Source organism: Mugil cephalus, chromosome 10 (genome assembly GCF_022458985.1).
Source record: "Mugil cephalus isolate CIBA_MC_2020 chromosome 10, CIBA_Mcephalus_1.1, whole genome shotgun sequence".
In the NCBI taxonomy this organism is placed as follows: Eukaryota; Metazoa; Chordata; class Actinopteri; order Mugiliformes; family Mugilidae; genus Mugil; species Mugil cephalus.
This window is the reverse complement of record NC_061779.1, coordinates 11,984,800-12,007,769: the sequence shown is the minus strand read 5'-3', so window position 1 is coordinate 12,007,769 and position 22,970 is coordinate 11,984,800. Positions and strand designations below refer to the sequence as shown.

At 43.1% G+C, this 22,970-nt stretch overlaps 2 protein-coding genes across 4 annotated transcripts in view; one reads left to right on the top strand and one right to left on the bottom strand.

Annotated features, from left to right (window-relative positions):
- The window catches only part of mapk8ip2 (mitogen-activated protein kinase 8 interacting protein 2), a 25,744-nt gene extending 2,774 nt beyond the window's left edge, over positions 1–22,970 (bottom strand). The window contains exons 1-13 of one of the 3 annotated variants that reach the window (XM_047595687.1): positions 22,469–22,970; positions 12,758–12,863; positions 6,473–6,712; positions 6,292–6,370; positions 5,735–5,938; positions 3,086–5,318; positions 2,762–2,970; positions 2,154–2,229; positions 1,018–1,190; positions 824–933; positions 615–737; positions 432–502; positions 241–339 (exon numbers count right to left, since the gene is read on the bottom strand). In XM_047595687.1, the coding sequence (XP_047451643.1) occupies positions 241–339; positions 432–502; positions 615–737; positions 824–933; positions 1,018–1,190; positions 2,154–2,229; positions 2,762–2,970; positions 3,086–5,318; positions 5,735–5,938; positions 6,292–6,370; positions 6,473–6,712; positions 12,758–12,863; positions 22,469–22,533 (3,788 nt within the window). In that variant the 5' untranslated portion in view covers positions 22,534–22,970. The remainder of the gene's footprint in view (positions 1–240; positions 340–431; positions 503–614; positions 738–823; positions 934–1,017; positions 1,191–2,153; positions 2,230–2,761; positions 2,971–3,085; positions 5,319–5,734; positions 5,939–6,291; positions 6,371–6,472; positions 6,713–12,757; positions 12,864–22,468) is intronic. The other 2 variants (XM_047595689.1, XM_047595690.1) reach the window with 2 other exon arrangements.
- On the top strand, positions 14,279–16,809 carry LOC125014538 (gastricsin-like). The gene is made up of 9 exons (XM_047595692.1): positions 14,279–14,365; positions 14,473–14,611; positions 14,711–14,828; positions 15,100–15,218; positions 15,464–15,663; positions 15,741–15,857; positions 15,953–16,100; positions 16,247–16,345; positions 16,435–16,809. The coding sequence occupies exons 1-9, from the start codon at positions 14,313–14,315 to the stop codon at positions 16,597–16,599; spliced, it is 1,158 nt and encodes a 385-aa protein (XP_047451648.1). The 5' UTR covers positions 14,279–14,312; the 3' UTR covers positions 16,600–16,809.

Sequence of the window (22,970 nt, the reverse complement as noted above, 5' to 3'; positions counted from 1 at the left end):
TATCCTATACTCCTTGCTTTTACAAAATAAACCTAGACGTATTAAAGTACTGTAGTAAAGACAAACTTAAATCCAGACTTTCATACCTACAGCTGCAAACCATCGAAAAGCATTAATACAAATGCCACGGTTAAAGCAAATATGTCAAAATATACTGGATTTACAGTGTAACCATCACACAGAAATCCCTCACATGTATTAGATGTGCATGTAAAGTAATAAAGTATAATTCAGACTGACCCAACACACTCTGCTACAGGTCGCATGGACTCCTGGGATACAAACACATGGCAAGCAAATCTGTTCAGCATCGGGTGCTTAGTGATGAAGCCAAAGTAGCTGCAGAGAGGAGAAAACAACATGATGCAATCAGTCAGATGTTACACTGCACGCTGCTAGAAGGAGGGCGGACGAAGGACTCGTTCGTTTACCAGTTGTTCTTCGGATGGCATCCACAGAATGAGATGTTCTTCATCTGGAAGAAGTGACTACATCTGTCATACTGGAGAAGGACGGTTAGAAGAGGAAAGCTGAATTAAATCGTTCATGAATGCAATATTGCTCTGTGCTAATGAGAATTGATTAATCTGTCTGGTTGCTCGTGCAGTCTATACCTCATCAAGGGTGTCGTATTCATCCTCGAGGCTCATGATTAGTTTAACTCCTTGCAGGCTGATCTCCAGCTCACACAGGGAGGGAGGTCGCACATGTACCGTCCGTTTCCTCGATACTGCAATCTAAAAGACGGGAATTGTGACTGAGTCAGAAACAAAAACGTGTGTATACGACTGGGCCTGTTTTGCTTGGTTTCCACTTTTCTTACTTTCTGCATGGCGGCGCAGAGAATGCCGTTGCCTTGGTGATAAGGTACCTCAACAGACCCCAAAAATTGAACATTGAAAGTCTCGATCCACGCTGGATTCCTTTTCATTCCTGCATATGCAACATATACAGGGAGTGTGACACTTGTATCAGTGAGATATAGAACAAGAGAGGTAGATGAACCTCTCCACTCACCCAGCAACTCCTTAGACTGGCCTATGACCTCGTGGGCATAGAAGGCAGGGAAGATCCCCCTCTCTCCTGTCCTCATGTTGTAGCCTCGGTACCAGTAGTCATCCTCTTCTTCCTCCACGTATAAAGGATCATCAACATCCAGCTCCAGCTCATCTGCATGTCTAGGAATGAACCTGCAGAGGGCAGCAGAGAGGCCAATGACATAAAAAGAAAACAGACTGTGAAAGTCTGTGTCCTCACCACTGGTGTCGTTAAGCTCCCCTAAATAATTTGGTGTTGTTTTATTATTTATTTGTTTTGCAAATAATTGCAGACAAATTCAATATGAATATGAGGTTAAATAAATTATCATATATGATCACTTAAATACGATTATAAATCTGTCCATTTCCCTCATGCTTCCTTCCCATCCTTATCCAGTCCATTCCACTCATTAACATTAATTTAATTCAAGTAATCAAATAATATTTTTCAGGGCTTGAATTGCAACCATTTTAGTCACATATGTAATTTGTGCCAAGAACAAACAATTATTGTGTTGTGAGTGAAAGTCATGCCTCTATGTTGATCAGTTATTAATACTGTTACTGTTGGAACTTGTGTTTGTTGCTGCAATGTGTTTCAAAACAGACTGAAATAATAACAATCAGCATCTTCTGGGCGCTAAGCCCCCCTTGTCCTTAAAACCCAGTGACACCCCTGGTCCTCACATCGTGTCCCTGCTGCTATAGAACTTAATTTGATCAAGAAGAGTCTTGTTTAGGGTGACTCTTGGTGAGAGGGAGTGTATAAGAGGACAAAGAATTCCATATATATATATATATATAATGTGTCCTAAAAGAGGCTAATAGTCACACAAATAATCTGGATACACTATATGTATACGTTTACGAGAGACACATATGCAGATTTCTGTTTGTGTCAGTGTGTTACAGGTGTTGGCTGATGTGATTATTGTTAGCTACTCTGCAGGTCCCAAACCCAGCTGGAACTAGGACACCTTCCCCCCTCCCTAACATTATTACTAATGCACTAGTGCTACATGACCCTCTCATCACATGAAGAACCAACTACGTGCTCCCCACAAATGAAAAATGGTGATTTGGAAAGGGTAATGCATTCACTGGTTGTCTTACCTGTAGACTGCCCTGTGTGTCTGGTCCCTGTCCTCTCCATTGATGGTACAGGAGAAAAGTCCAAATGATTCTGTGCCTACACAGGAAATAAATATAATTTAGACTAAAAAACAAAGTGATAAATGTCTAAAACTGTTTCAATTTATTTGGGGAAAACATAGCAAGGAAAAAAAATCAATGCACATTGGAGTTGTTGAAAAAGAAAAAGTCGTTAAAATGAACCATTCATTATGCAAATCACCCTTCATTAGGGATATTAATCTTGAGGCAAGAGAAGTGATTGATGGTGTTCTGGGAATCGGAGACCTCCCATAGGTCATGTGTGAGCCAAATTTAGAACACATGTTAATGTATTATGCTGACAGTGATGGGTCTAATGCATTATATTCATTTTGGGTTCATTTTTAGTAATAATCTAACTGGAGTTTTTTTTTTTACTTATGGACACCGTCTGTTTCCAGTCCTCCTCGTTAAGCTACACTAGGTTCTTGACAAATGTTTAATACTTCATTCATAGTTTTAAAATAAATTTAAACTTCTTGTCTAACTCTCAGAAAGATATAAGAACACATTTCCCAAAAGGGTGAGGGCCTGCATGCGCGACTTACTGGAGGAGCGCGAGGTGCTGTTGACGAACACATTGAGGAACTTCTTGGAGAACGGGAGGTCGGCCTCAGGAGAGGAGTCTTCAGAGGAGCTGAGAAGTTCTGGCCTCACACCCTCATCGTCACGACCGTAGCCCACCTCACCTGTCCCCAAAGGCTCCTCATCGCATAGAGTTGAAAGCTCGCTGTCGTCACTCAGAACAGAGGTGCACCTGGGAGGAGGAGACAATTAATAGCAAATGGAAATACCAGTCAAAAGAAATATGCATAAAATTTTAGAACTTCATAAAAATGTTTTTAGCTTCCAAATATTTTGTCAAGACATACCTTCTGAGGCTTACTAGTTCCAGAGTAGTATTTTCATCGACCACAAGTGTGTACTTCATGGAGTCATAGGCCAGCCCATCATCTTCATTTGGTTGCCTCATAGCCAGCTCTTTCTCACACAGTGGGAGGTCATGATCTGCTAAGGGACGATCTTGCACACTTGAATCAATGGGCGGCGAACTGTCCAGCTCTAAGTCACTGCCCGTGTAGGAGTGCTTCCTCAAGCCACCCATGTACGGATAAGAGTCGCCTTCGTCTTCCTCTTCCTCGTCATTGTCCGTCGAGTAGGTGAGGCTGAAGCAGCGGTTGGTCTGAGCTGTGGGTATATCGAGTGTCAGACTGTGTTTGACCTCGGTGATGCGCTCAAGGGATGCCGAGGAACGGCTCGCCGGCCTGGGCTCTGTTTCTCGTCCTTCGTCCTTGTCGCTAATCACGCTCTCGGTCAGGCTGGGAGAGTCCAGATCCTTCCTTCCTTCCAGCATCGTCAAGTCGTTATTGGGCTCTTCATCCTCCTCCTGTTTCCTTGCATTCTTAGATGGTTTGTGGTTTGTTATATTCTTGTCAGTATCTATAGTTGCATACGAGGAGCTGAAATCTGTGGTCCCCTTTTCATTGCTTGCGCATCGCTCCAAAATCACTGGGGCTAGGGTGTCATCACTAGGGTTGCTCATATAAAGACGCGGACTTGCTCTTTCTTTTGAAGATCTTGCTCCCGGCTCCATCCTTTCCCTTCTGTACCGTTCACCTTCCTTCTCTTCTTCCTTTGATTCCACTATTCCTGTTTTCTTCTCTTGGTCCTCATCATTGAAGCCATCTCCCTCTCCAATGTCTGAGGATGGGGAAATGGTATCAGACACCGACACCTTCCTCTTGAAACACTCCTCAGGACAGCTGATTGGGTACGAACCCTCTGAGATCATCCTGTTGACTAAGTTACTGAGCAGCCAGGGCGAGTCAGAGTTCTCGCTCAGTTCATCTTCACTCTCTGAATCGGAGTCTCCCTCGCTTGTTCCATCGTATTCATCTGCACTTGGCATTAGTCTGGGTCCCACTGGCAGGTAGAATGAGCGTTTGAAGCTCTCCAGGCTGTGGTCTGGTTCTATCTGGAGCACCATCTGTCTGGACAGGCTGTCCTCACAGCACTGGGCTGGAGGAAGAGTCTCATCTGGGTCAGCCTGGTGCTCGCAGGACAGCTCTTCGTCCACATTCTGCAGCCCCATCAGAGCTTGATCAACATAGGACTCAGGGGGTATAGTGGGTGAGTCAGTAGGAGAGGGTGTGGCAATAGTAGGCGAAGGAAGAGGGGAAGGAGAGGGCAGAGGAAACCCTTCTTTGATTGGGTCAGGCTGACCCAGAAGCAGAGATGCCTTCAGGCCAACAATCCCACTGTCCTGCTCCAACTCCGTATCCGGGTCCAGTTCCTGATCTGATGTAGGTGAGCTTGCCTCCTCAATGGAGTTTGTGAGGTGAGATGAGCGTCCACTGCTACTCTCGTCACTAGTCAGGTCCAGCTCCGTCTCTGAGATGGATGAGATCATGTTGGAGACATGCGGACCACCACAAGCAAAGGCTGCCTCTAGTTCCCCTTCAATGTCAGAGTCAGACCCCGGAGAGCTGAGGTCCTTGTCTTGGTCTGAAGTCACATAACCACGCTGATTCATATCTGCTATCCCTGGGTCTGAGGAAGGAGAGGTGGAGTCGTTAGCTGCTGCCTCCATTGAAGCAGCTGCTGCAGCATCTGAGCTGTTGGAGTGTTCAAAAGCTTCTGAGCGGCTAGATGATACATAGCTGGAGAAGGATGCAGGCTCGGAAGGTTCAATGGGAGGGAACTCCACGTAGGACGACTGATTCTCTTTACACACCATATCGTAGGTCTCCTTACACATGAATTCCACTTCAAAGTCCTTATCAAGCTCCTCATCAGACAAGGGTGTATCAGCGCCATCATTAGCTCCCATGGGTGCAGTGGATGACAAGCAGCGACTGGTTCCATCCGGGTCTAGCTCATTCTCCGGTTCCATACCTGACTCACTGGTGATCGTGTAGGTGTCTGTGGCTCGCCGGTTTGAGTGTTTGTGGTTGTGGTCGCTGTTGAGGTCATGGTCCACCTCTGTGTCTGAACACTGGGAGTGCTCGTCTATGGAAGGGACTCTGGTCGGCTGGATTGAAGGGTCTGCCTTTGGGTCAGTGGTATCAGCAGAGGGTTGGTGTGTCTTGTGTTGACCAAACGAGCCTGAGAAGATATAAGGTGCAGTTTGGCACAGATAATTATGACGATGATAATACGGAAAAAAAAAAGAAATATAACAAGACAGGTTGAAAGAGGCGCAGAGCAACATTTAAAGATGGTGAACAGACATGAAACACAAGAAATCAAACAAGTTAAGGTGCATTTTTTCCGTCAGGTTTATAGTGAACTAAAATAAGATGCAGGATGAGCAAGTTCAGCAAACTCTTTTTGATTAAAAACATACAAATGTGATTATTTGGCTTGCACAAATTGCTATATGGGATTGACATGACAGTGCTGAATATATGTAACATTGAAGTCAAATTCACATCACATCACATCACTTCACATCACAGCACCACATAAGACTGATGTCAGTGGAATGAGCTCTAAGCTTGCTGGGCCGGCCTTGTTGTTACCGTATTCGGGCCTCTCCCGCCTGTTGCCCTCCATGTCACAGAGGAGGGGCCTATGAGGAGACTGGGGGTTCCCGCCCTCCCCTGTCTGTTTTGGTGGAGTACCTTTGCTCTGAGACCCCGGGGCCAGGGAAACTGGAGAGGCTGGGCACTGGCCTGTCACATGGCTACCATCTTCCATACATGAGTGGGTTGGAGACAGACGGCCTGGAGGTACAGTAGATGTTTATTTGCTAACTGTGCGCAATACCTGCACTTTAAAAAAGCTGAGCTTCAGAAATGAAAATCCTCCAGGTATTCACATCATCTTTAAATACTGCTAAACTTAATATGACAGGGTGGCTATGCTAAGGATACAAAATAAATTTATATTTTATGTTAGTTGTAAGTTTGTTGTGTGGATAACTTTTGTCAACATATATTTATTTTTTGCTCAGTCAGTATATTTTTTGTGAAGTATTATGTGTAACGGACAGATGAATGAAAACAAATGAAAACCACATAGTCCACATAGTTTCTTTTTATTATAAATTATTAAAGATAATTATTCCTGTTCTCACCCTGTGGGGCTGTGTTGCGTAAAGAGTCCTGCCAGCTTCCTTTCTTTGGGGATAGACTGCTGTTGTTGTTCAGTGAATCCTGATGAATGCAAGGAGATGGTCAATATTATAAACACTCTGAAATCTACGTAATCTGTGACTGCTGTGAGGTTTAAGGCCCAGAGCTCCAGTCTGTGCTTACCTGCGACACAGCAGTGGTGAGGTTCAGTGTGGTAGGTCTGCTCTTTAGAGTGCCAAGAGTCGGAGAGAGAGGAGGGGACGCCGAGGGAGATGGAGGCCCATCAGGGTCAATGTCGTCATCCTCTTCGTCCTCCTCCTCGTCCTCCTCGTCTTCGTCGTCAATCATCTCGAACTCTTGGAAGTCATCTTGGAAGGAGCAGACTGGGTGGTGTATGTCACTCTTCTCCAGAATGAGGGAGTCCTGACGGCAGAAGGGAAAGACATAATTATGGGAACAACAGGATGAACCAACCTGTGATCTACATTTCACACGCGCTCAGCAAAGTTGAGATAAAAGTCACGCTAATTAGAACACCTTCTGTTCTGACAACAGAGGGGGAACAACGGAGAGAGATGAATGCAGCTAGGAGAGCGCAGATGGACATCGTGCGACATAATGTTCTTAGATTACACAGAGGGCATTTGTAAATCGCACAAATACACACATTCAAACATCAGAGCGCTGTTGGCTCAGCAAGAGAATGTAGTCGCTGCTCGTTTTGCTGACCTCTTCTTTGTGTAGCCTCGGGCTTTCTGTGTGTGTGTGTGTGTATCCGTGAATACATCTACTTGCCTTTGCCAACATGTGTGTGTAACTGTCAGTCAGCAGTGTTTTAGAAAGTTAGATTATTTAAGTTTTACATTCTGTTAACAGCAAAATATCCAGGAAACTCAACACAAATAAAAGTTAACATGAAATGAACTAAAATAAAAACGGTGGAATAACTGGATTGTAAACAGTGACCAAATAAATTCTCCACATGCAAAAAGCGATGAGTCACGTCTGCTGAAATATTTGAACTTTAGAAGCATAGACGCAATGGGTCAATTTACCCATGGTTCAAAAACTACACAAAAAAAAAAAAAAACATTTTTTAATTAACTGTATGTTTTTAATTTTCCTTTTTAAATTTTTACTGGAGTAACAAAATACTTGGGATAGAATGGGATGGACATTTTCTATTTAAAGAGAAAAAGATGTGCTTAATTATAGGGCACTCTCTTTTTATTTTGTTTTTATACGAGCAAATTATTCATGTTATTGTTAAAAAATTCATATGTCACTCATATCTCGTATCTTTAAAATATGAGAGACAGTGTATTTGCTATGCTCTCCCATCATGAAGTTAGAAAGAGGAACCTTAATTTTGCATCTTTTATGGTCTGGGGAGGCATTAGAGTAACTGGTATAAAACACCCTGTGTAAAAGAGACTGTATGAAATAATGCGTCAATATGTAAGTATAAAATTAAATTTAAAAAAAAAAACATTTTGGAAATAATGTGATATCATTCTTGTTGTTTACCATATAGGATATCATGAGCTAAGGGAGGACAGTATGTTTTATCCCATCCACATTTTTCATCCAGAGGTTGAGAAGAGAGGAGAGAAAAATAGTTTAAAGAAGATAGAAGAATAAAAAAAGCAATGAAATGGGAGTGGATCAATCAGACGACTCTCGGGTTTCAGGCAGTTTACTGGAAAGCTGTGCACTAAATGATACAGAGATTTAATAGACCCCACCTTCATGACTGCGTGTGTTGTTGTGCAGTATATTGTGCCAGAAGTGCATCGATAGATAGAGGTCTATAAGGCAGGTTAATAACACGCACCTCATACCAAACATGGAAGGAGGGAATATTGATTTGACTGCTGGAGTGCCTGCGACAAGACATTCTCTCATCCTTTTGAAATCTCAGCGTTTGCACATTTTATGTTTGCATTTTTTGTATGGTTGCTGCACCGTGGGCCTCTGAGACATGTAATTTCAGTCCTGCATATGTGTTGTACATGTCAGAATTAACAATAAAGTTGACTTTGATATGATGTGTCGAGTAATATTTCTCATTGCATTGAAGCTCTACGCTCATCCTTATCAAGACACTTTCCCTCTGTTGAACAAGAAGTGAGTATAAAGCATTGCTCATGTTAACTTTATTTTAAAAAAAAATGCCTTGTCACAAAGGAAAACATTTGCGGTTTATATATTTATTTATTTGTTTATGTTATCATCTCATTCCATATTGAAATTTCCATATTGGAAAAGTCCAATCCCTAGGATTGATTGGTTTTTTTTTTTGTTTTTGTTTTTTTCCCACAATTTCAACAGCACAGCACTTTCTCTGCTTCTCAGCGCAGTCTGTTTAATGGAGGAATCAAAGCTCACCCTCTCAACCATCCACTATTCAATTCTGCTGACACGTGCTGCAGCCACTTTAGGCCTCAGCAACCCGAAATGTGTGCTCAAACAATTATCCACAGAGCACGCGTGAATATGCATACTTGTATATCCGTGTATCTATTTTTTGGTGACACTGTGATCAACATGAGGGAAAAAAATGGATTTAAAATCGTATCTACTCACGATTCATATTCACAAAGCTGTTTTCCTACACAAAGCCATTCATCACAGATGATATGTGACCAATAACTCTGTGAACGTGTAAAAAGTCTGAAGGTCCATCAGTGGGCTGTGAAAATGTCACATCTATCCAGGGGAGAATAATCTGCACTGTCAGGAGAAATCCCTTAGCAAGGCCACCTGACAGACAGGCAGGCAGGCTTAAAGAAAACACGAAAACCTATAAATAAGAGTTGTGTGTTGGCGAGGATCGATCCCCTGCGGCCTCTGGTTCCCAAGGACACCCCATCCAGCTCTGTGACTGTCATTACAGCAGACATGTCTCCCTGCTAGTGGGCGAGGCACTGTGAATGAATGTAACCCTTTCATACAAAGGGATTTAACGTGAATCAAATTAGCCTAAAGACAAGGTGATATTATTTATGTGTATATGCAGACGCTCAAAGAACAAAAGATCAGTGTGATGGCAGCTCAGCTATAGACACTATCCTCATCAGTGGAGAGAAAAGAAGACAGACCTACGGCGCACGGCTTCTGAGCAACTGAGGACATGAGCTTTAAACCTGAACACTGGCTACAATGGCTCCGCAAATGAAGAGGACGCCAGGGAGCCATAAATCTGAGAGGAAAGAAGCAGACGCTGAGTGATCGCCTTAGCAAATTTAACGGGGAGCGGGTGAACGAAAAACGGAAAGGGTCCAGTGAAAGTGTCAAGCACCTGGGGGACCGTGACTCGCTGACCATTTATATTATGCTGCACAATTATTGCAGATGTGCAGGTCTTCTCTCAGTGTTTATTCTGCAGATGAGATAATGTGGCAGTACAGATGCTACGATGAGAGAATGGATGACATTCTGTTGACATCTCTGTTGTCCTTACTGATTTGGCTTGTCCCGTGTTTTATTTTGTCAACAAATTGCGTCGGTGTGTGGATGCATGCCAGTTTTACGCTGGTACAGTACGCATGTCGGATCGGTCTCACATTAACTGTGGCCTCCTCGTGATGGACGGCCTCCACCCGTCGGTGTATCTGTACGTTTCAAACTTAGAGCAGAACCGCAGCTGAGACGCACTGAATTATGCATGAGCTCATGCCGTTCAGTCGGGACTCTGGAGAAACAGAGGCGGCTATTAGAGAGGCAGGAAACGAAGGATCAGGGGTGAGTGGAGGCAGATAGCAGAAGGGTGTGTTGGTGTGTAATCCAGGGAACAGATTTAGAGGCAAACAAACAAAAGGGGGAGATCTTGTTATGCTGATATGGTGGTGGGTTTGATATATAGTGAAACCTAATCCCTGGTGACAACACAACAACAAACAGCAGAAAAGGATTGCCTGGCGCTTCGGTATTAGCTCACCAATTACCTCAGAGAAAATGAGAAACGGATCTTTAATTGCCAGCTTTCTGCTCCAGATGACAGAATAAGCTGTAAAATGTCATGTGTGGGTCTGCGTGTTTTGTGCCCTTTTCGCAAAGGCAAAGCACTAATCTAAAGGGTTATTGCAGATTAAGGCCCGAACCCCGTAACGAATCAGAATTAATCAGAGCCGGGGATTGGGGACGGGGGTTAATCTGACTGTTTAGATCGCCCTCTTCTACCTAAACATCAAAGACGCGCTGCTCAGTACGTCCAAATCTTGCTGACGTAGAAACCAAAAGCCTCTCCGTTCATCAGGGGAGTGCGCTACACGAGACAGAGAGAGAGAGAGAGTTCGCCGCTGTTGCTGCTGATGAGCTGACGAAGTGTCACACACCCTTACTGATGCAGGCAAAAATCAAATGCTAGGACGAAGTGCGGCGAGCATTTTTGCTCTCTGTCTCGCCTTTCTTTCCGTGTAATTTGAACGTACATCCACACACAACTCGAAGGGCGAACGCGTCCTTGCCGTCCCGTGTCAGCAGGATCACTTCCCCTGGGCGAGGATGCAATGTAACGAGGGTTGACACTGTGTCATGCTTTATTGTTTGAGAGGTGAGCAGTCAGGACTTCTGCTGATGTGTTTGATTTAACACATGTGGGAGGATGATTCGGTCTACTACTGTAAACCAAAAAAAAATCTTTTTCTCTTAAGATCCTCTCACATGCAACGAAGCATGACTTCACTAGCTGTGCATAATGTGTTTTGTTGGTGGATTAAAGTTGAGTATATATATATATTTATTATAATATCTAGCACAGATTTGTGCTGAAAGCTTAACCCTCAGAATCAACCACGCCTGAGCTCAATCTCCACCCCCAGGCGGAGAAGGGAGAAGAGATAGAGAAAGTACAGGAAGGGAAGCTTTAAGAAGGAAAGCAGGGGAGGTTTGGCGGAAATTGAACAGGGAATGTGAGCCCCGTCTCTAAGCAACACTCTGCATAGGGAGAGAGGGAGGGAAATACACTTGGGAGGGAGAGGGGAGGGAGAGGGGAGGGGGAGGGAGTGTGGAAAGGAGGTTGTCTCTGCATAGCAGCAAACTGCACTGGGTCACCCACCCTCTGCTGCAGCCATGGCTCAGCGCCACCAGCATAAAACATTTACATCCAACAGAGGGGATAGAGAGAAAGAGAAAAGTGGTATGACATATTAGCTCTCAGAAATTGCCTAATTAAAGTCTAAGCTGGTCAGACGTGCAGGATGATACAGCTAATGACTCAATTATTTGCATATACTTCATGACACAATCGCTTGGATAGAGTCCCTCTGGGAAGTGCTGCTTAGAGTTTCTATTATGTGCAGAGCAGTTTACTGAATGGACACAGATCTGGTGTGCATGATGATTGATGATGATGATTTGTTTCAGGATCAAAGTACGTGACTCACTCTTCCAGTTCCTCTGGTGTTATTCTACGGATAGCTGAAGTTCATGGGCATTACTGTAATGACCTCATTGCTGGGAAGCTACAGCAGGATGAGAAAAATCAGACGCTATACAGGCGCTCATATACATTTGCAAATAAGTACGTATCCATAGTTGTTTGTCATAGATTCATATTGTCACTGGTGCTCGCCATTTGTCACCTTCAGGCTGTCGTTAATTAATGATGAGAGAACATATTTAAAGCTATGCTGCGCCGCTTTAACATATAAACTTCAACAGACAAGCTATTCACAGCCCCATCGCTCTGTATGACGTGAGGAAGAATGAAATATAATACGAGAAGTCTCTGACCGGAGGACAAACACAGATTCTTGGTGTTGATTTTTCTTGTTGGAGAGCGCTGAAAGATGAGAAGAGACTAACGGGGCTTCATATGCATGTATCGATGATATATGCGTAATAACTCTCACTGCCAGAAGGGAGAGACAAAAGTTCCACAGTGCACCTTTAGAGCATACACTGTATCATGCACATCATACAAACGGTGAGATATTGTTGCGTATCGATGCACTGAAGAAAAGAAGTGATCACCACTGACATTTCTCTCTTGCACCAATCAGAGAGTCTCTGGTGCCAATTGTCGAATCCCAGTCCAGAGAAGATTACAATGAAGTTGAGCATTTCCAGTATCTTTAATCACAGCCCTTAAAGGTAAACTAGCATAATTTTCAATCCATGCTGAAGAATAACCAGTAATACCAAGAAATGTCATCATCTCTCTGGCTGTTCAGGGCTTTGGAGCCTTTCGAAAAAGCCTCTAAATGACTGTCAGAAACACTTCTGTGTCCCTGTGTTACTGTTTGACCCAAATAAATCACCTTCTCCTTTGTCTGAGAGACCTTGTGGCCATTTTCTGCCAATCTCTGCGACAACTTAATAGTGTCTTCATGGCATGTTTCCTTATCTGGTGAACAAATGATAATATCAGCCACATATTGAACCATCGTACTTTTTAATTTAACCTTTAGACTACGGACACATTTCACAAACCTAAAAGCAAGAAGAGGAACAGGACAGCCTCACCTTCTCATATGGATCAGAGTCATAGTTGAGTCCAATCCCACAGTCGTCTGTGATTTCAGAGAGATCTTCATCGTCAAACTCCTCCAGGCTGATATCGTGGGCCGGCCTGGGAACAAATAAGAGACGTTACATTCACTTCATGTCGTCAAAAAAACGGACATCGGCGATCAGCGACTGCTCCTGAAGAGAATTTGTTGAATTCATAACCACATGTCGTGTCACAGAGGAAACCTGTTGTAAGGCTCTGTCAGGGTCTCAGTCGCATATACTGGACAATGCGTGACACATTTGAGTGACGCTGAATAATACCCACACAGCCAAGCCAATATTTCGAATCCAGGGCCTTTCGATTTACGACAGGGGCCTCTTGTGCCAGAGTTTCTGAACTTTCATTTCCAGCACCCGCACTCCACAGCAGGGAAGTGTTTACACTTTGCAAGTTTTCTTAATTAGACTCTATCTCATCTTTGCTCCATTAGTTACAGCAGGCTCATGTTTCTACAGCAGTCGACTTGCAGTGTGTTGAAGGAAATGCTGCATTGCAGCTTTCCTGCAAAGAAAAGGACACCCCACATATTACGTATGGACGCGAGCTTACATCACACAGTCATACAGGGGTCCTGTCTATACAGTGACATTGGTGCCATGGCGCAAACAAGGACATGCTGATGCCTCCAAAAGTAAAACAAGAGGGGTCATGAAAAAGTCAGAGTAATCTTAGTGGCCTGCCCCCGGCCTGTTCTAATGAGCAACGACTGCAAAAAACCTGGAAAACACAAAGCTAATCATGACGGAGATGTTGAAGGCTAAAGAGATTATTGATGGAGGATACATTAAACCATGGAGTACAATGGATAACATCAATGAATAATCATAAACTATTTGTCAATTCAATTTAATCTTACTGGGTAAATAATTGACATAATAATATAATATTCTATTTAGAACAACCCAACAAAAGGTTGTATTTACTTACTATCAGATTATTAAACTATCTGATTAAGGCGCTGCTGATACTGAAGCCTAGATATAACACAGTCATTTTCCATTAAGGGAACACTGTGCACTAATCTTGACCTTGCTGTCGATATGCATATCTTATCAGACAAACCACTACTAAAAGTACATGTTGAGCATTTCCAACAGACGCGTTGCGGGAAAACAACAGAAAACTCTTCTTTGAAAATTGGTTTGCAATTAAAAGTCACATTCAGAACTTCAGACGCAGCACCAGGATATACATATTAATTTTACCTTTTATTATTTTATTTTATCATATATATATATATATATATATATATATATATATATATATATTAATATGCTTTTTTTTCAGTTTGGTTAGCACTGCTATCACAGAATGTAGTGTGTACTGAACAACTGTTAGATATGAAAATTAAGCATGTAGCACGAAGCGGTCACCCTGTCTGGACTGATACGGCTGAACTTTCGATAACAGTCTGGCTGATATGGGGGTAAAATCACGTATATAAGGCTTGTCCAGTTCCAGGTTTAGCTGTGTCCGTCCGGGAGAGGTGTGCAAAGAGAAGAGATCATGAAGTGTCTTGTTGCTGTTCTGGTCTTTGTAGTGCTCGCAGAGGGAATCAAGTAAGATCTATGCTCTTTTTCTCTGACAACAAAATCGTACATGTGACTTCAGGGGTGACTCTTAAAGGCACTGACAGGTAAAAATCCTTTCTTCTTCTTCTTCTTAGGATCCCTCTGCAAAAGAGCAAGTCTATTCGTGAGGCCCTGAGAGAGAAAGGGATTGAGATTCCTTACCAGGACCCAGCCCAGAAGTACCAGAACAATGAGTTTGCCGCAGTTGGGATGTACATCAACAACTACGCTGATGTAAGAAATCTACTTTTACGCACTAGATGCAACCTCTTGATTAAAGCAGTCGCCCATTTATTCTTTTTGCATTCTGTTCCTCTCTTTCTTTACCTCAAGACGACCTACTACGGAGCCATCAGTGCTGGAACACCCCCCCAGTCCTTCCAGGTGCTGTTTGACACCGGCTCTGCCAACCTGTGGGTGGACTCAACCCACTGTAACACTCAGGCGTGCAGTGAGTACAAGTCTGTCTCTCACTGCAGAGGATATTTGTACGTTAAAAAACTTCCAAGAGGGCTTACACGTGTTTAGCTAGAAGCTGCACATGATTTTCTAATCTTGTTTCTGACAAATTACATAGCGAACATGTATGGGATCAGGATGTAATTACAGCGCGCATCTGCAACTGCCTTAGATAAAATTCCGCTTGTGACTTCTATAAGCGAGAGGAGGCATGAAGACTTGGAAATGGGCCGAGAGCTAATCCAGATCGATGTCATTTACAGACACACACAAGAAGTTCAACCCCCAGCAGTCCTCCACCTACTCCTCAAATGGTCAGACCTTCTACCTGCCCTACGGAGCCGGGAGCCTTAATGGAGTCTTTGGCTATGACACTGTCAATGTGAGTCACCCCCACTTAGCAATCAACAAAGCTGTAGCTAGATATGTAGTAGGTGTTAAATTAATAATAAAAAAAAATCCATGTTTTTTTTTAAAAAAACAAAACAAAACTGTATTGTTTAACGAATGAGAAGATCTCTAAGTGAGCTCATTTATTGGTGTTGCTTTTTAAAATCCTAGCCTCTGAAACCAAAACAGATTTTAAATACATTAAGAATTTGCTCATAATATTAGTTGGTCTTGTAGGTCGGCGGAATTGTAATCTCTAACCAGGAGATTGGTCTGAGCACAAACGAGCCTGGCCAGAACTTTGTGGTGGCCCAGTTTGATGGCATCCTTGGCTTGTCCTATCCAGCCATCTCAGCTGGAGGAGAGACCCCCGTCTTTGACAACATGATGTCTCAACGCCTGCTGAATGCCGACATTTTCGCTTTCTACCTGTCTAGGTATAACAAGACTTTGGTCAAGTAATGTAAATGCGCATTCAACCTTCTGCCTCACTTAAGTTTGTTTTGTGGTATAGGAACGGACAGCAAGGCAGTGTGCTCTCTTTCGGAGAAGTGGACCAGAACATGTACCGGGGCCAGATCTACTGGACTCCTGTCACCTCTGAAACCTACTGGCAGATTGGCGTGCAGGGGTCGGTGCCTTTCAATATTTTATCCACATTTTCTTGTTCCCGAGGCATTTTGTACCTTATATGACACAAAAAAGTTTTTTTTTTTTGTTGTACAGATTCCAGATTAACAATCAGGAGACCGGCTGGTGCTCACAGGGATGCCAGGCCATCGTGGACACTGGAACCTCCATGCTGACAGCCCCAAGCCAGGTCATAGGTGGCATCATGCAGTCCATTGGAGCCCAGCGGAACCAGTACGGACAGGTGGGACAAATGGACAGACAGCTACAATATTATTCCTCACGAACAACGAAAGTCATGAGCAATGGATACATCAATAGTAGATAATGTTCCTAAACAAGACCAGTTTCTTTCTGTTCCTTTCAAACTGCATCCCTTTTGTTTTGCAGTATATGGTGAACTGCGCCCAGATCAACAACTTGCCAACTCTCAGCTTTGTCATCAGTGGAGTTGCCTTCCCTCTGCCTCCTTCTGCTTACATCATGCAGGTATGTTCCTATTTCTGTGCTTTTTTTTATTTATTTGGGAGCGTGCATGCACTGATATGAATGTTCTGATCTAATGTCTCATTCTGTAGCATTACCAGAACGGATACCAGTTCTGCTCCGTGGGCATCACCCCCACCTACCTGCCCTCTCATAACGGTCAGCCGCTGTGGATCTTCGGAGACGTGTTCCTGAGGGAGTACTACTCCGTCTATGACCGCGCCTACAACCGCGTTGGCTTCGCCACCGCTGCCTAAGTGACATCGGGGTGACGTAACCCGACCAGGAAGTTGAGCTGATCATAGGTTTTTGTCTGCTTCTATGCTATTAGCATCTCCTCTGGGATTATTCCAAACAATCATTAATTAAAATACGTATTTTGCTTTGGACATGGACATGTTAAAAGCTGAAAAACTGAAATGTGATCACCATGGAGCAGACTAAAAAATAAAGAGCAAAAATTCAAAGTTGGACATGTCATTTGTTTTCAAAGGAGCTGTCAGTGTGACCAAAAGAAAATGACTTTTTCTGTCACATTAGAGGTTTATATTCTAGGGAGGAGAACATTTTTGCAGGTACTCTCTTTTTACTACTCTCTCTTATAGTTAAGGTTAGAATTTGGTTTATTTTAGAGTTAGGCAATTTTATTATTTTATGGTTATAGTTAATATGAGTGGCTAGGGAAATAATTATGTCAGCGGGTTCTCATGAAGACAGAAGTACAATCATGTGCAAGTGTGTTTGGGTGTAGGCCCAATTGCCCGTGGATAAACTGTAATTTCCCTCATATCACGGCAAGAGAAGATAATAAATCAGTTTAGTAACTCTGTTTTTGTGTTACTGTAAAGAGAGCCCCCATTTCTGCTTTGCACTATTCTTTCTTACTTTTATTGTGATTTTTATTATTATTCATTCACTCTATACATCACGGCATGAAATAATCTCAACATGAGTGTCAGTGACAGTCAGAACATTTCCACATGGATCCGCATGCAGACGGAGGAGGTCTTGAATATAACTTCCTGTCTGTAAAAATAAGTCGAAATAGCGCATCTTCAGCTTTGGAAAAAGGGTCATTAATGAGCTCTTTGGGGAAAGTTGTGTGTGTAAGTGTAGGTGTGTGTAGGTGTGGGAATCACAATGGAAAACACCGCATCAGTGCATCTGTATCTAAGGCAGCTGACATGTCCCACGGTTTGTGTTTAGATAATAAAGTGAAGGTTACAGCAGACATATATATTTAATCAAAGGAGTTGTGATGAACAAGGGGGGTGGTGGTGGTACTGTAGCCAGGAAAGGAGAAATTTAACGAGTGTAGCACAATAGAAATAACAAAAAGACACAGCTAAGGCAATAGCTTTCAATACTGCAGCCCAATATCTGAACTGCCACAATAAAGGGGACACTTTTTCTGGACACTGTGACCTCAACAAAATCCCCACTGTGCAGCTTGACGCACAAAATAATTTGCTACAGAAAACCATCTGAACTCGCCCTTGGTACAGTTTCAAATATGCCAGAAATGATCAAAGGAATAAATACTTGGCAGATAATTGGAGAAAGTATTTGTCTACAATAAGCTTAGCAAGACACAAGGCTTTGAAAGTCAGTGTATCTACCTTTCTTTCGAAGAAGTGACCATCATCATCGCATCTAAAACACGCCTGTAGTTGCCACTAGTTCCTCACAAGATTGTATAGCCCACGTACAGTATACTGCCATGGGAGGACTTAACTCATGCTGTGATAAAGGGCTGTATATATAGAACTGGACTGAACCTGTTTTCCATTCAGTTGCTGGTCTCCTCCATTGCTACCTATTGCCCTGTGTTTCCAGACTCCATTTTGTTGGTGCGCTTATGCATCTGTTTGCACCGTCACAACAAAACGTGGCCCAATTTCCCCTAAACCAAAAAAATGTAAGAAAAGTCCGTAAAAGCTTTAGCCACGGAGGATGTCATGACCAAAGGCCCGCGTCTTCTCATCGATAATGAAAACAAAGATTGAACTCTCTGTGTCCTTTTTCTGATAGATCTAATAGCATTTTGATATCAGAATTCATATCAGATGCAGACAGAGACATAGCAGCAGCATTGATGGTATCCAAGCGAGCGTGCAACGCCTCTCACACTACGTGGTTTACCACTCCCTGATTACCGCACTGTGACATCACTTGAGCATAATCCATCCCTAGGATGTGAAGCTGAGACTTGAAGCAGGGAGAGAACAGTGACTACACGGTACCGGTCTTCTACTTCACATCAGCCTCCACATGCTCTGAATTTATACCTCCTGGAGGAAGCAAGTCAGCACAAAATTACCATCTCAGATGCTGGTCATGTTGCTGCAATGGCACACCCAGACTCACCGCCACTAGTTCCATCTCTGTGTCCTGTGGCTTTTTCTTCCAACCTGTCACGGACTCAAACCATTTCTCCAGACCACCGCCATTTGTTCACGCAGTTGTTCTCCATCACCTCATCTATGACGCTGTCATGTCCAGGACAGAATCTGTATAACCAGCAGACTGTTTTCCTCAATATGAGCTGCCTGTAAGTTGGCAAACTCACATTCGCACGAAAACATCTCGCCATAATTGTGACTCTTACACTCTTTCAGTTCAGTCCATTTAATCAAGTAAATGCATGTTTGAGCAGTTCAGCTGAATACACTGTGATTGCAGTTTTAGAAATGTAAGTAAATGAATTCAGACTGGATGTAAATGATTATTGTGCGCCAAAGTTATTTTATTATTTTATTATTTATATTTAAAAAACAAACAAAAAAACACGTATTGCACCAAATACATTGTCACATGCTTATAAAAATGCATGTAGGTCTAAAAAGAAAGAATACAACACTCTTATGACAATACTAAATAGGTGCCGATGCAATTGGGGGATGGGCTGTGGGGCCTATATGCTGTAATTACGTTGCCTTTTAACCGTGAGCACCTGCTTCACGGTGACATCATCCTTAAAAACCAAGGACATTTGATGTGACTGATTCATTAACAAGCTCACTTTCCCAGGCCTTTCAACCGCCATCAGTCTCCAGTAAAGAAGAGACACGCACAAACACACCCACGCACACAAAGGCACTCCAGCACACACACACGTATGACTCATACGTTTATCCTGATGAAGAACTCTCTGTGGTCTGTGTCGGATCCAAATGTGAAGATCCCGACATTTGTGAAGCGAAAAGTGGCAATGATGCATCGGTTTGTCGTGAGAAGATGATTTTACGTGGATCTGCGTGGATTTGGATTAATGAAGCCATCAAATGCACAAAGAAAGTCCCGATGGGAACCAAACACTTTTGTCACATTGAGGTAGAAAACAAACAAATGACGGCGTACATGTGTCCCCTCATTTCATCACGGAACAGTTTAGAAGAAAAGTTAACAGATGCTGTGAAGATTGAGAGCGGAAAACATGACAAGTGAAGCGATGGGGAGAAAGAGGAAATGCGAAAATACAAAGAGAGCAGCAGACGGACAGACTGACAGCGGGAATGCTTAAGCTAAAATGAAACTGTATTTGATTTAAGCCTCTTACTCCACGGTTACCATATCCAACACTGGCCCCCCTCTCTACAGCCGCCTTCAAAGAGTCGGAGTGAAAAGTAGAACATCGACTTATGAAGGTGAAGAGGGTGCATATCGGGAGGATGCTTGGTAGAAACGTATTAAAATATTGGTGTTCTACTATGGAATACAGCTGGAATTTGATCAGATCTGGCCTATAACATTTCTCTTACTGATTAATATTCAGTACTATCCAGCAAAAAGGAGAAAATGCTGATTTTACGGCTGGAGACAGTACAATATTCTTCTTTATTATTTATTCATTAGATTAAACCAATTAATCAAGTTTCAAAATAAATGTCAATTTGTGCTCATTTATTTCATATCCCTGTTACTGATTTTGGTTGGACCTTCGATTGTTTATAATAAAAAAAATTTAATTTATCAATAACCTAAATCCCAGTAAGCCTAAATAAATTATGGTCTGGTTCTAGATGAACCAAACTGTAACCAAACTGAAACATTTAGATAAATCACTGTGTGAAGACACATTGAAATTCAGGAGATAAATAGGCAGTATATGATGTGACTACATTTGAACTTGAGCCAAAGCAGCACCAGGACCCAACACTATCTGCTCACGGCCTAACAACAACAAAGAAAGCCTCTCTCACGCATGCAGTCAGACTGCTGCCTCAGCAGGCATCTACCAAAGACAAAAAATAAAAATAACTTTTACAAAGTACAATCACTGAATTTCAAGGTGCGGGCACATAGCTTCATTAAAGCACAGCGAGGATTTACTTTTGACGGAGAGTCAATGGCACACATCCGTGGAATTCATTACATATTTCTGTAAGATCAAGCCTTGGTGCAAAAATAACATAAAGTGAGCGTGAACTGATTTGTGAGTCAGAGAATGTTGCCTCAGAGCAGGAGAAATCACAGTCGGTCATACGTCTTTTTGATGCTCAAAGGAGATGGACGGCCCCTGTAACGGATTAGGTTGCCCATTGGAAACAGTGTGAGGGTTATGTAAGGCAGATTATCGTACCACACTATGACACCACTGGTGGCTTCATCCATGAATCAGTCGCACAGGAAGGCTTGGGGGAAACAGACGTGTGCAAAGACACTGATTCTGATGTATGTCATTTTACAGAAACATTCTATTTCTATATCCTCATCAGTCAGAAACTGATGACTGAAAACTAGCAATGTGTACTCCTGAATGTGAACATTTCCAATAATGATCATGTTATTTCCTATTCATTATTGATAGCAGAGAAATAACCTGGAAATGCTTTGAATGCATTTGGATTCGCTGACAGTGGGCAGGTCATAAAGATTGATACTAATTTCAGGTTCCTGTGGCTTTTTGCCAAGGCTCTTTGATTTGAACTATAAGGTCACTGGTGGCCATGCAAAAAAAAAAAAAGTATTGATCTGATATGATCCTTCTATGAGACTGAACTACAGTGTGTAACCAAATCCCACATGAGGACATGCTGTGGATATAAAATCCACCGGGACTGGCTGCTAATGTAATTGCCTCTGTAGGACATAGGGCATGTGGAGGCAGATACAGAGGCAATGAAATGCAGATGCATTATAAGTATTAGTACAGAGAGTCCATCTGCTGTCCACATGAATGCCTCAAAAGCATAAATATATAGTGCCTTTTTGTTTGTGCCACTATATGTGTAAACGTTCCTGGATATAGTAGTTTCACAATAACAGGGCATAGCGAGACACTTACAAATAACAGTCATGTGATTGTTACGTGTCTAAGTGGAAATGAGATTAGAGCATTCATCTTATTTCTCCCACATGTTCCTATGGCTCCATCAGGTCTGATAACTGTAAGACTGAATCCATAATACACCAGAGTTTTGCAAAATCCCCCACTCACTCGGCCTTCTGACACCCATAAACCAACTACACCCCAGAACGCCTTTAAAACATAAACAACCTTGGAGAGAATAGTGTAGCCGTATCACTGATTCCGCATCAAGTTACTGGTCTTTGTTAAGTGCCAGCACAATCCCACTCACAGTTGCGCTTAGACGAGAAGAAAAGCAGATTTGTCGCAGAGGTCACATTAGATGCGTTTGAAACATCATCGGTATGAGTGGGACTTCCGTAAATCATTGTTCAGCAACGTGCCCTTGCCTGGGTTGGACTCAACAGGGCGTGGGCCTCACACAGAGAATGCGCAAAGCGGGTGACTGCCGCGACAGTTAAAGATCAATCATTTCAGTATATTCTGCCATTTGCTCTCGATCACGCTTTTTACAGAAGAATAAAATGTGTCCTTTTAAACGTGTACTTCTCAAAGGCATCACTTCCGAAACATAAACATGCAGCGCTGTTTAGATGCAGCACCTAGAGACGCGCAAGGAGGCATTAGCGGGCCTAGCAGGTTATTCCATATATCTATCACTACCAAGGCTGGGGATGTGCGTTTTACTGCAGTCGCCAAAACAAAACGGACGGATATGTGTCTCGCATTTATTGTCCCTTTCTCCTCTCACCAACCGTGCGCATCCGTCATCCCTCATCCCTCCACTGTCACAGTAGCTACTTGTAAGCGCTTACCTGCACCCAGGAGGAGAGAGGGAATGGAAAGTGGATAGGGAAAACATCTCAGCCCTGTCCGCCATCTTCTTCCACAAATGACTCAGAGAGACTGCAGAAAATTACGGAGGGAGCGCAGTCCATTCACAATCACAGGGCAGAGGATGGACGCTGTCGTGGACAGAGGTTTCCCCGTCTGCGGCCCCGCGAAAGCCCCCCTCGCCGCAAGCCTTCAATCAGACGAGCCTGCTCAGCACCATCAAATCTGCAGTCAACCATCCACGCAAGCAGGATAGGAGGGGTGTAAGGGCAAAAAAAAAAAAAAAAACGGTACTCAGACACAGCGCACAACACCGCAGAAATCCCCGTGTTCTCCTGGTACGTCCACACGACTCATGAAGCGCGCAGTTTCTGACCGCAGTCCGCGTTTTGCTCGCCAAATGCCTGCTGCTGTGATGCTGCCTGTGAAACACAACAGATACGGGATCAGCAGTGCGGAGACAGGCAGAGACAGAGGATGGAG

Excerpts from the sequence above, each read along its gene's own strand:
- LOC125014538 (XM_047595692.1), top strand. The coding sequence starts at position 14,313 with ATGAAGTGTCTTGTTGCTGTTCTGGTCTTTGTAGTGCTCGCAGAGGGA. Across the intron at positions 14,366-14,472 it reads GTGCTCGCAGAGGGAATCAA|GATCCCTCTGCAAAAGAGCA; the intron begins GTAAGATCTATG and ends TCTTCTTCTTAG. Across the intron at positions 15,219-15,463 it reads TTGGCTATGACACTGTCAAT|GTCGGCGGAATTGTAATCTC; the intron begins GTGAGTCACCCC and ends TTGGTCTTGTAG.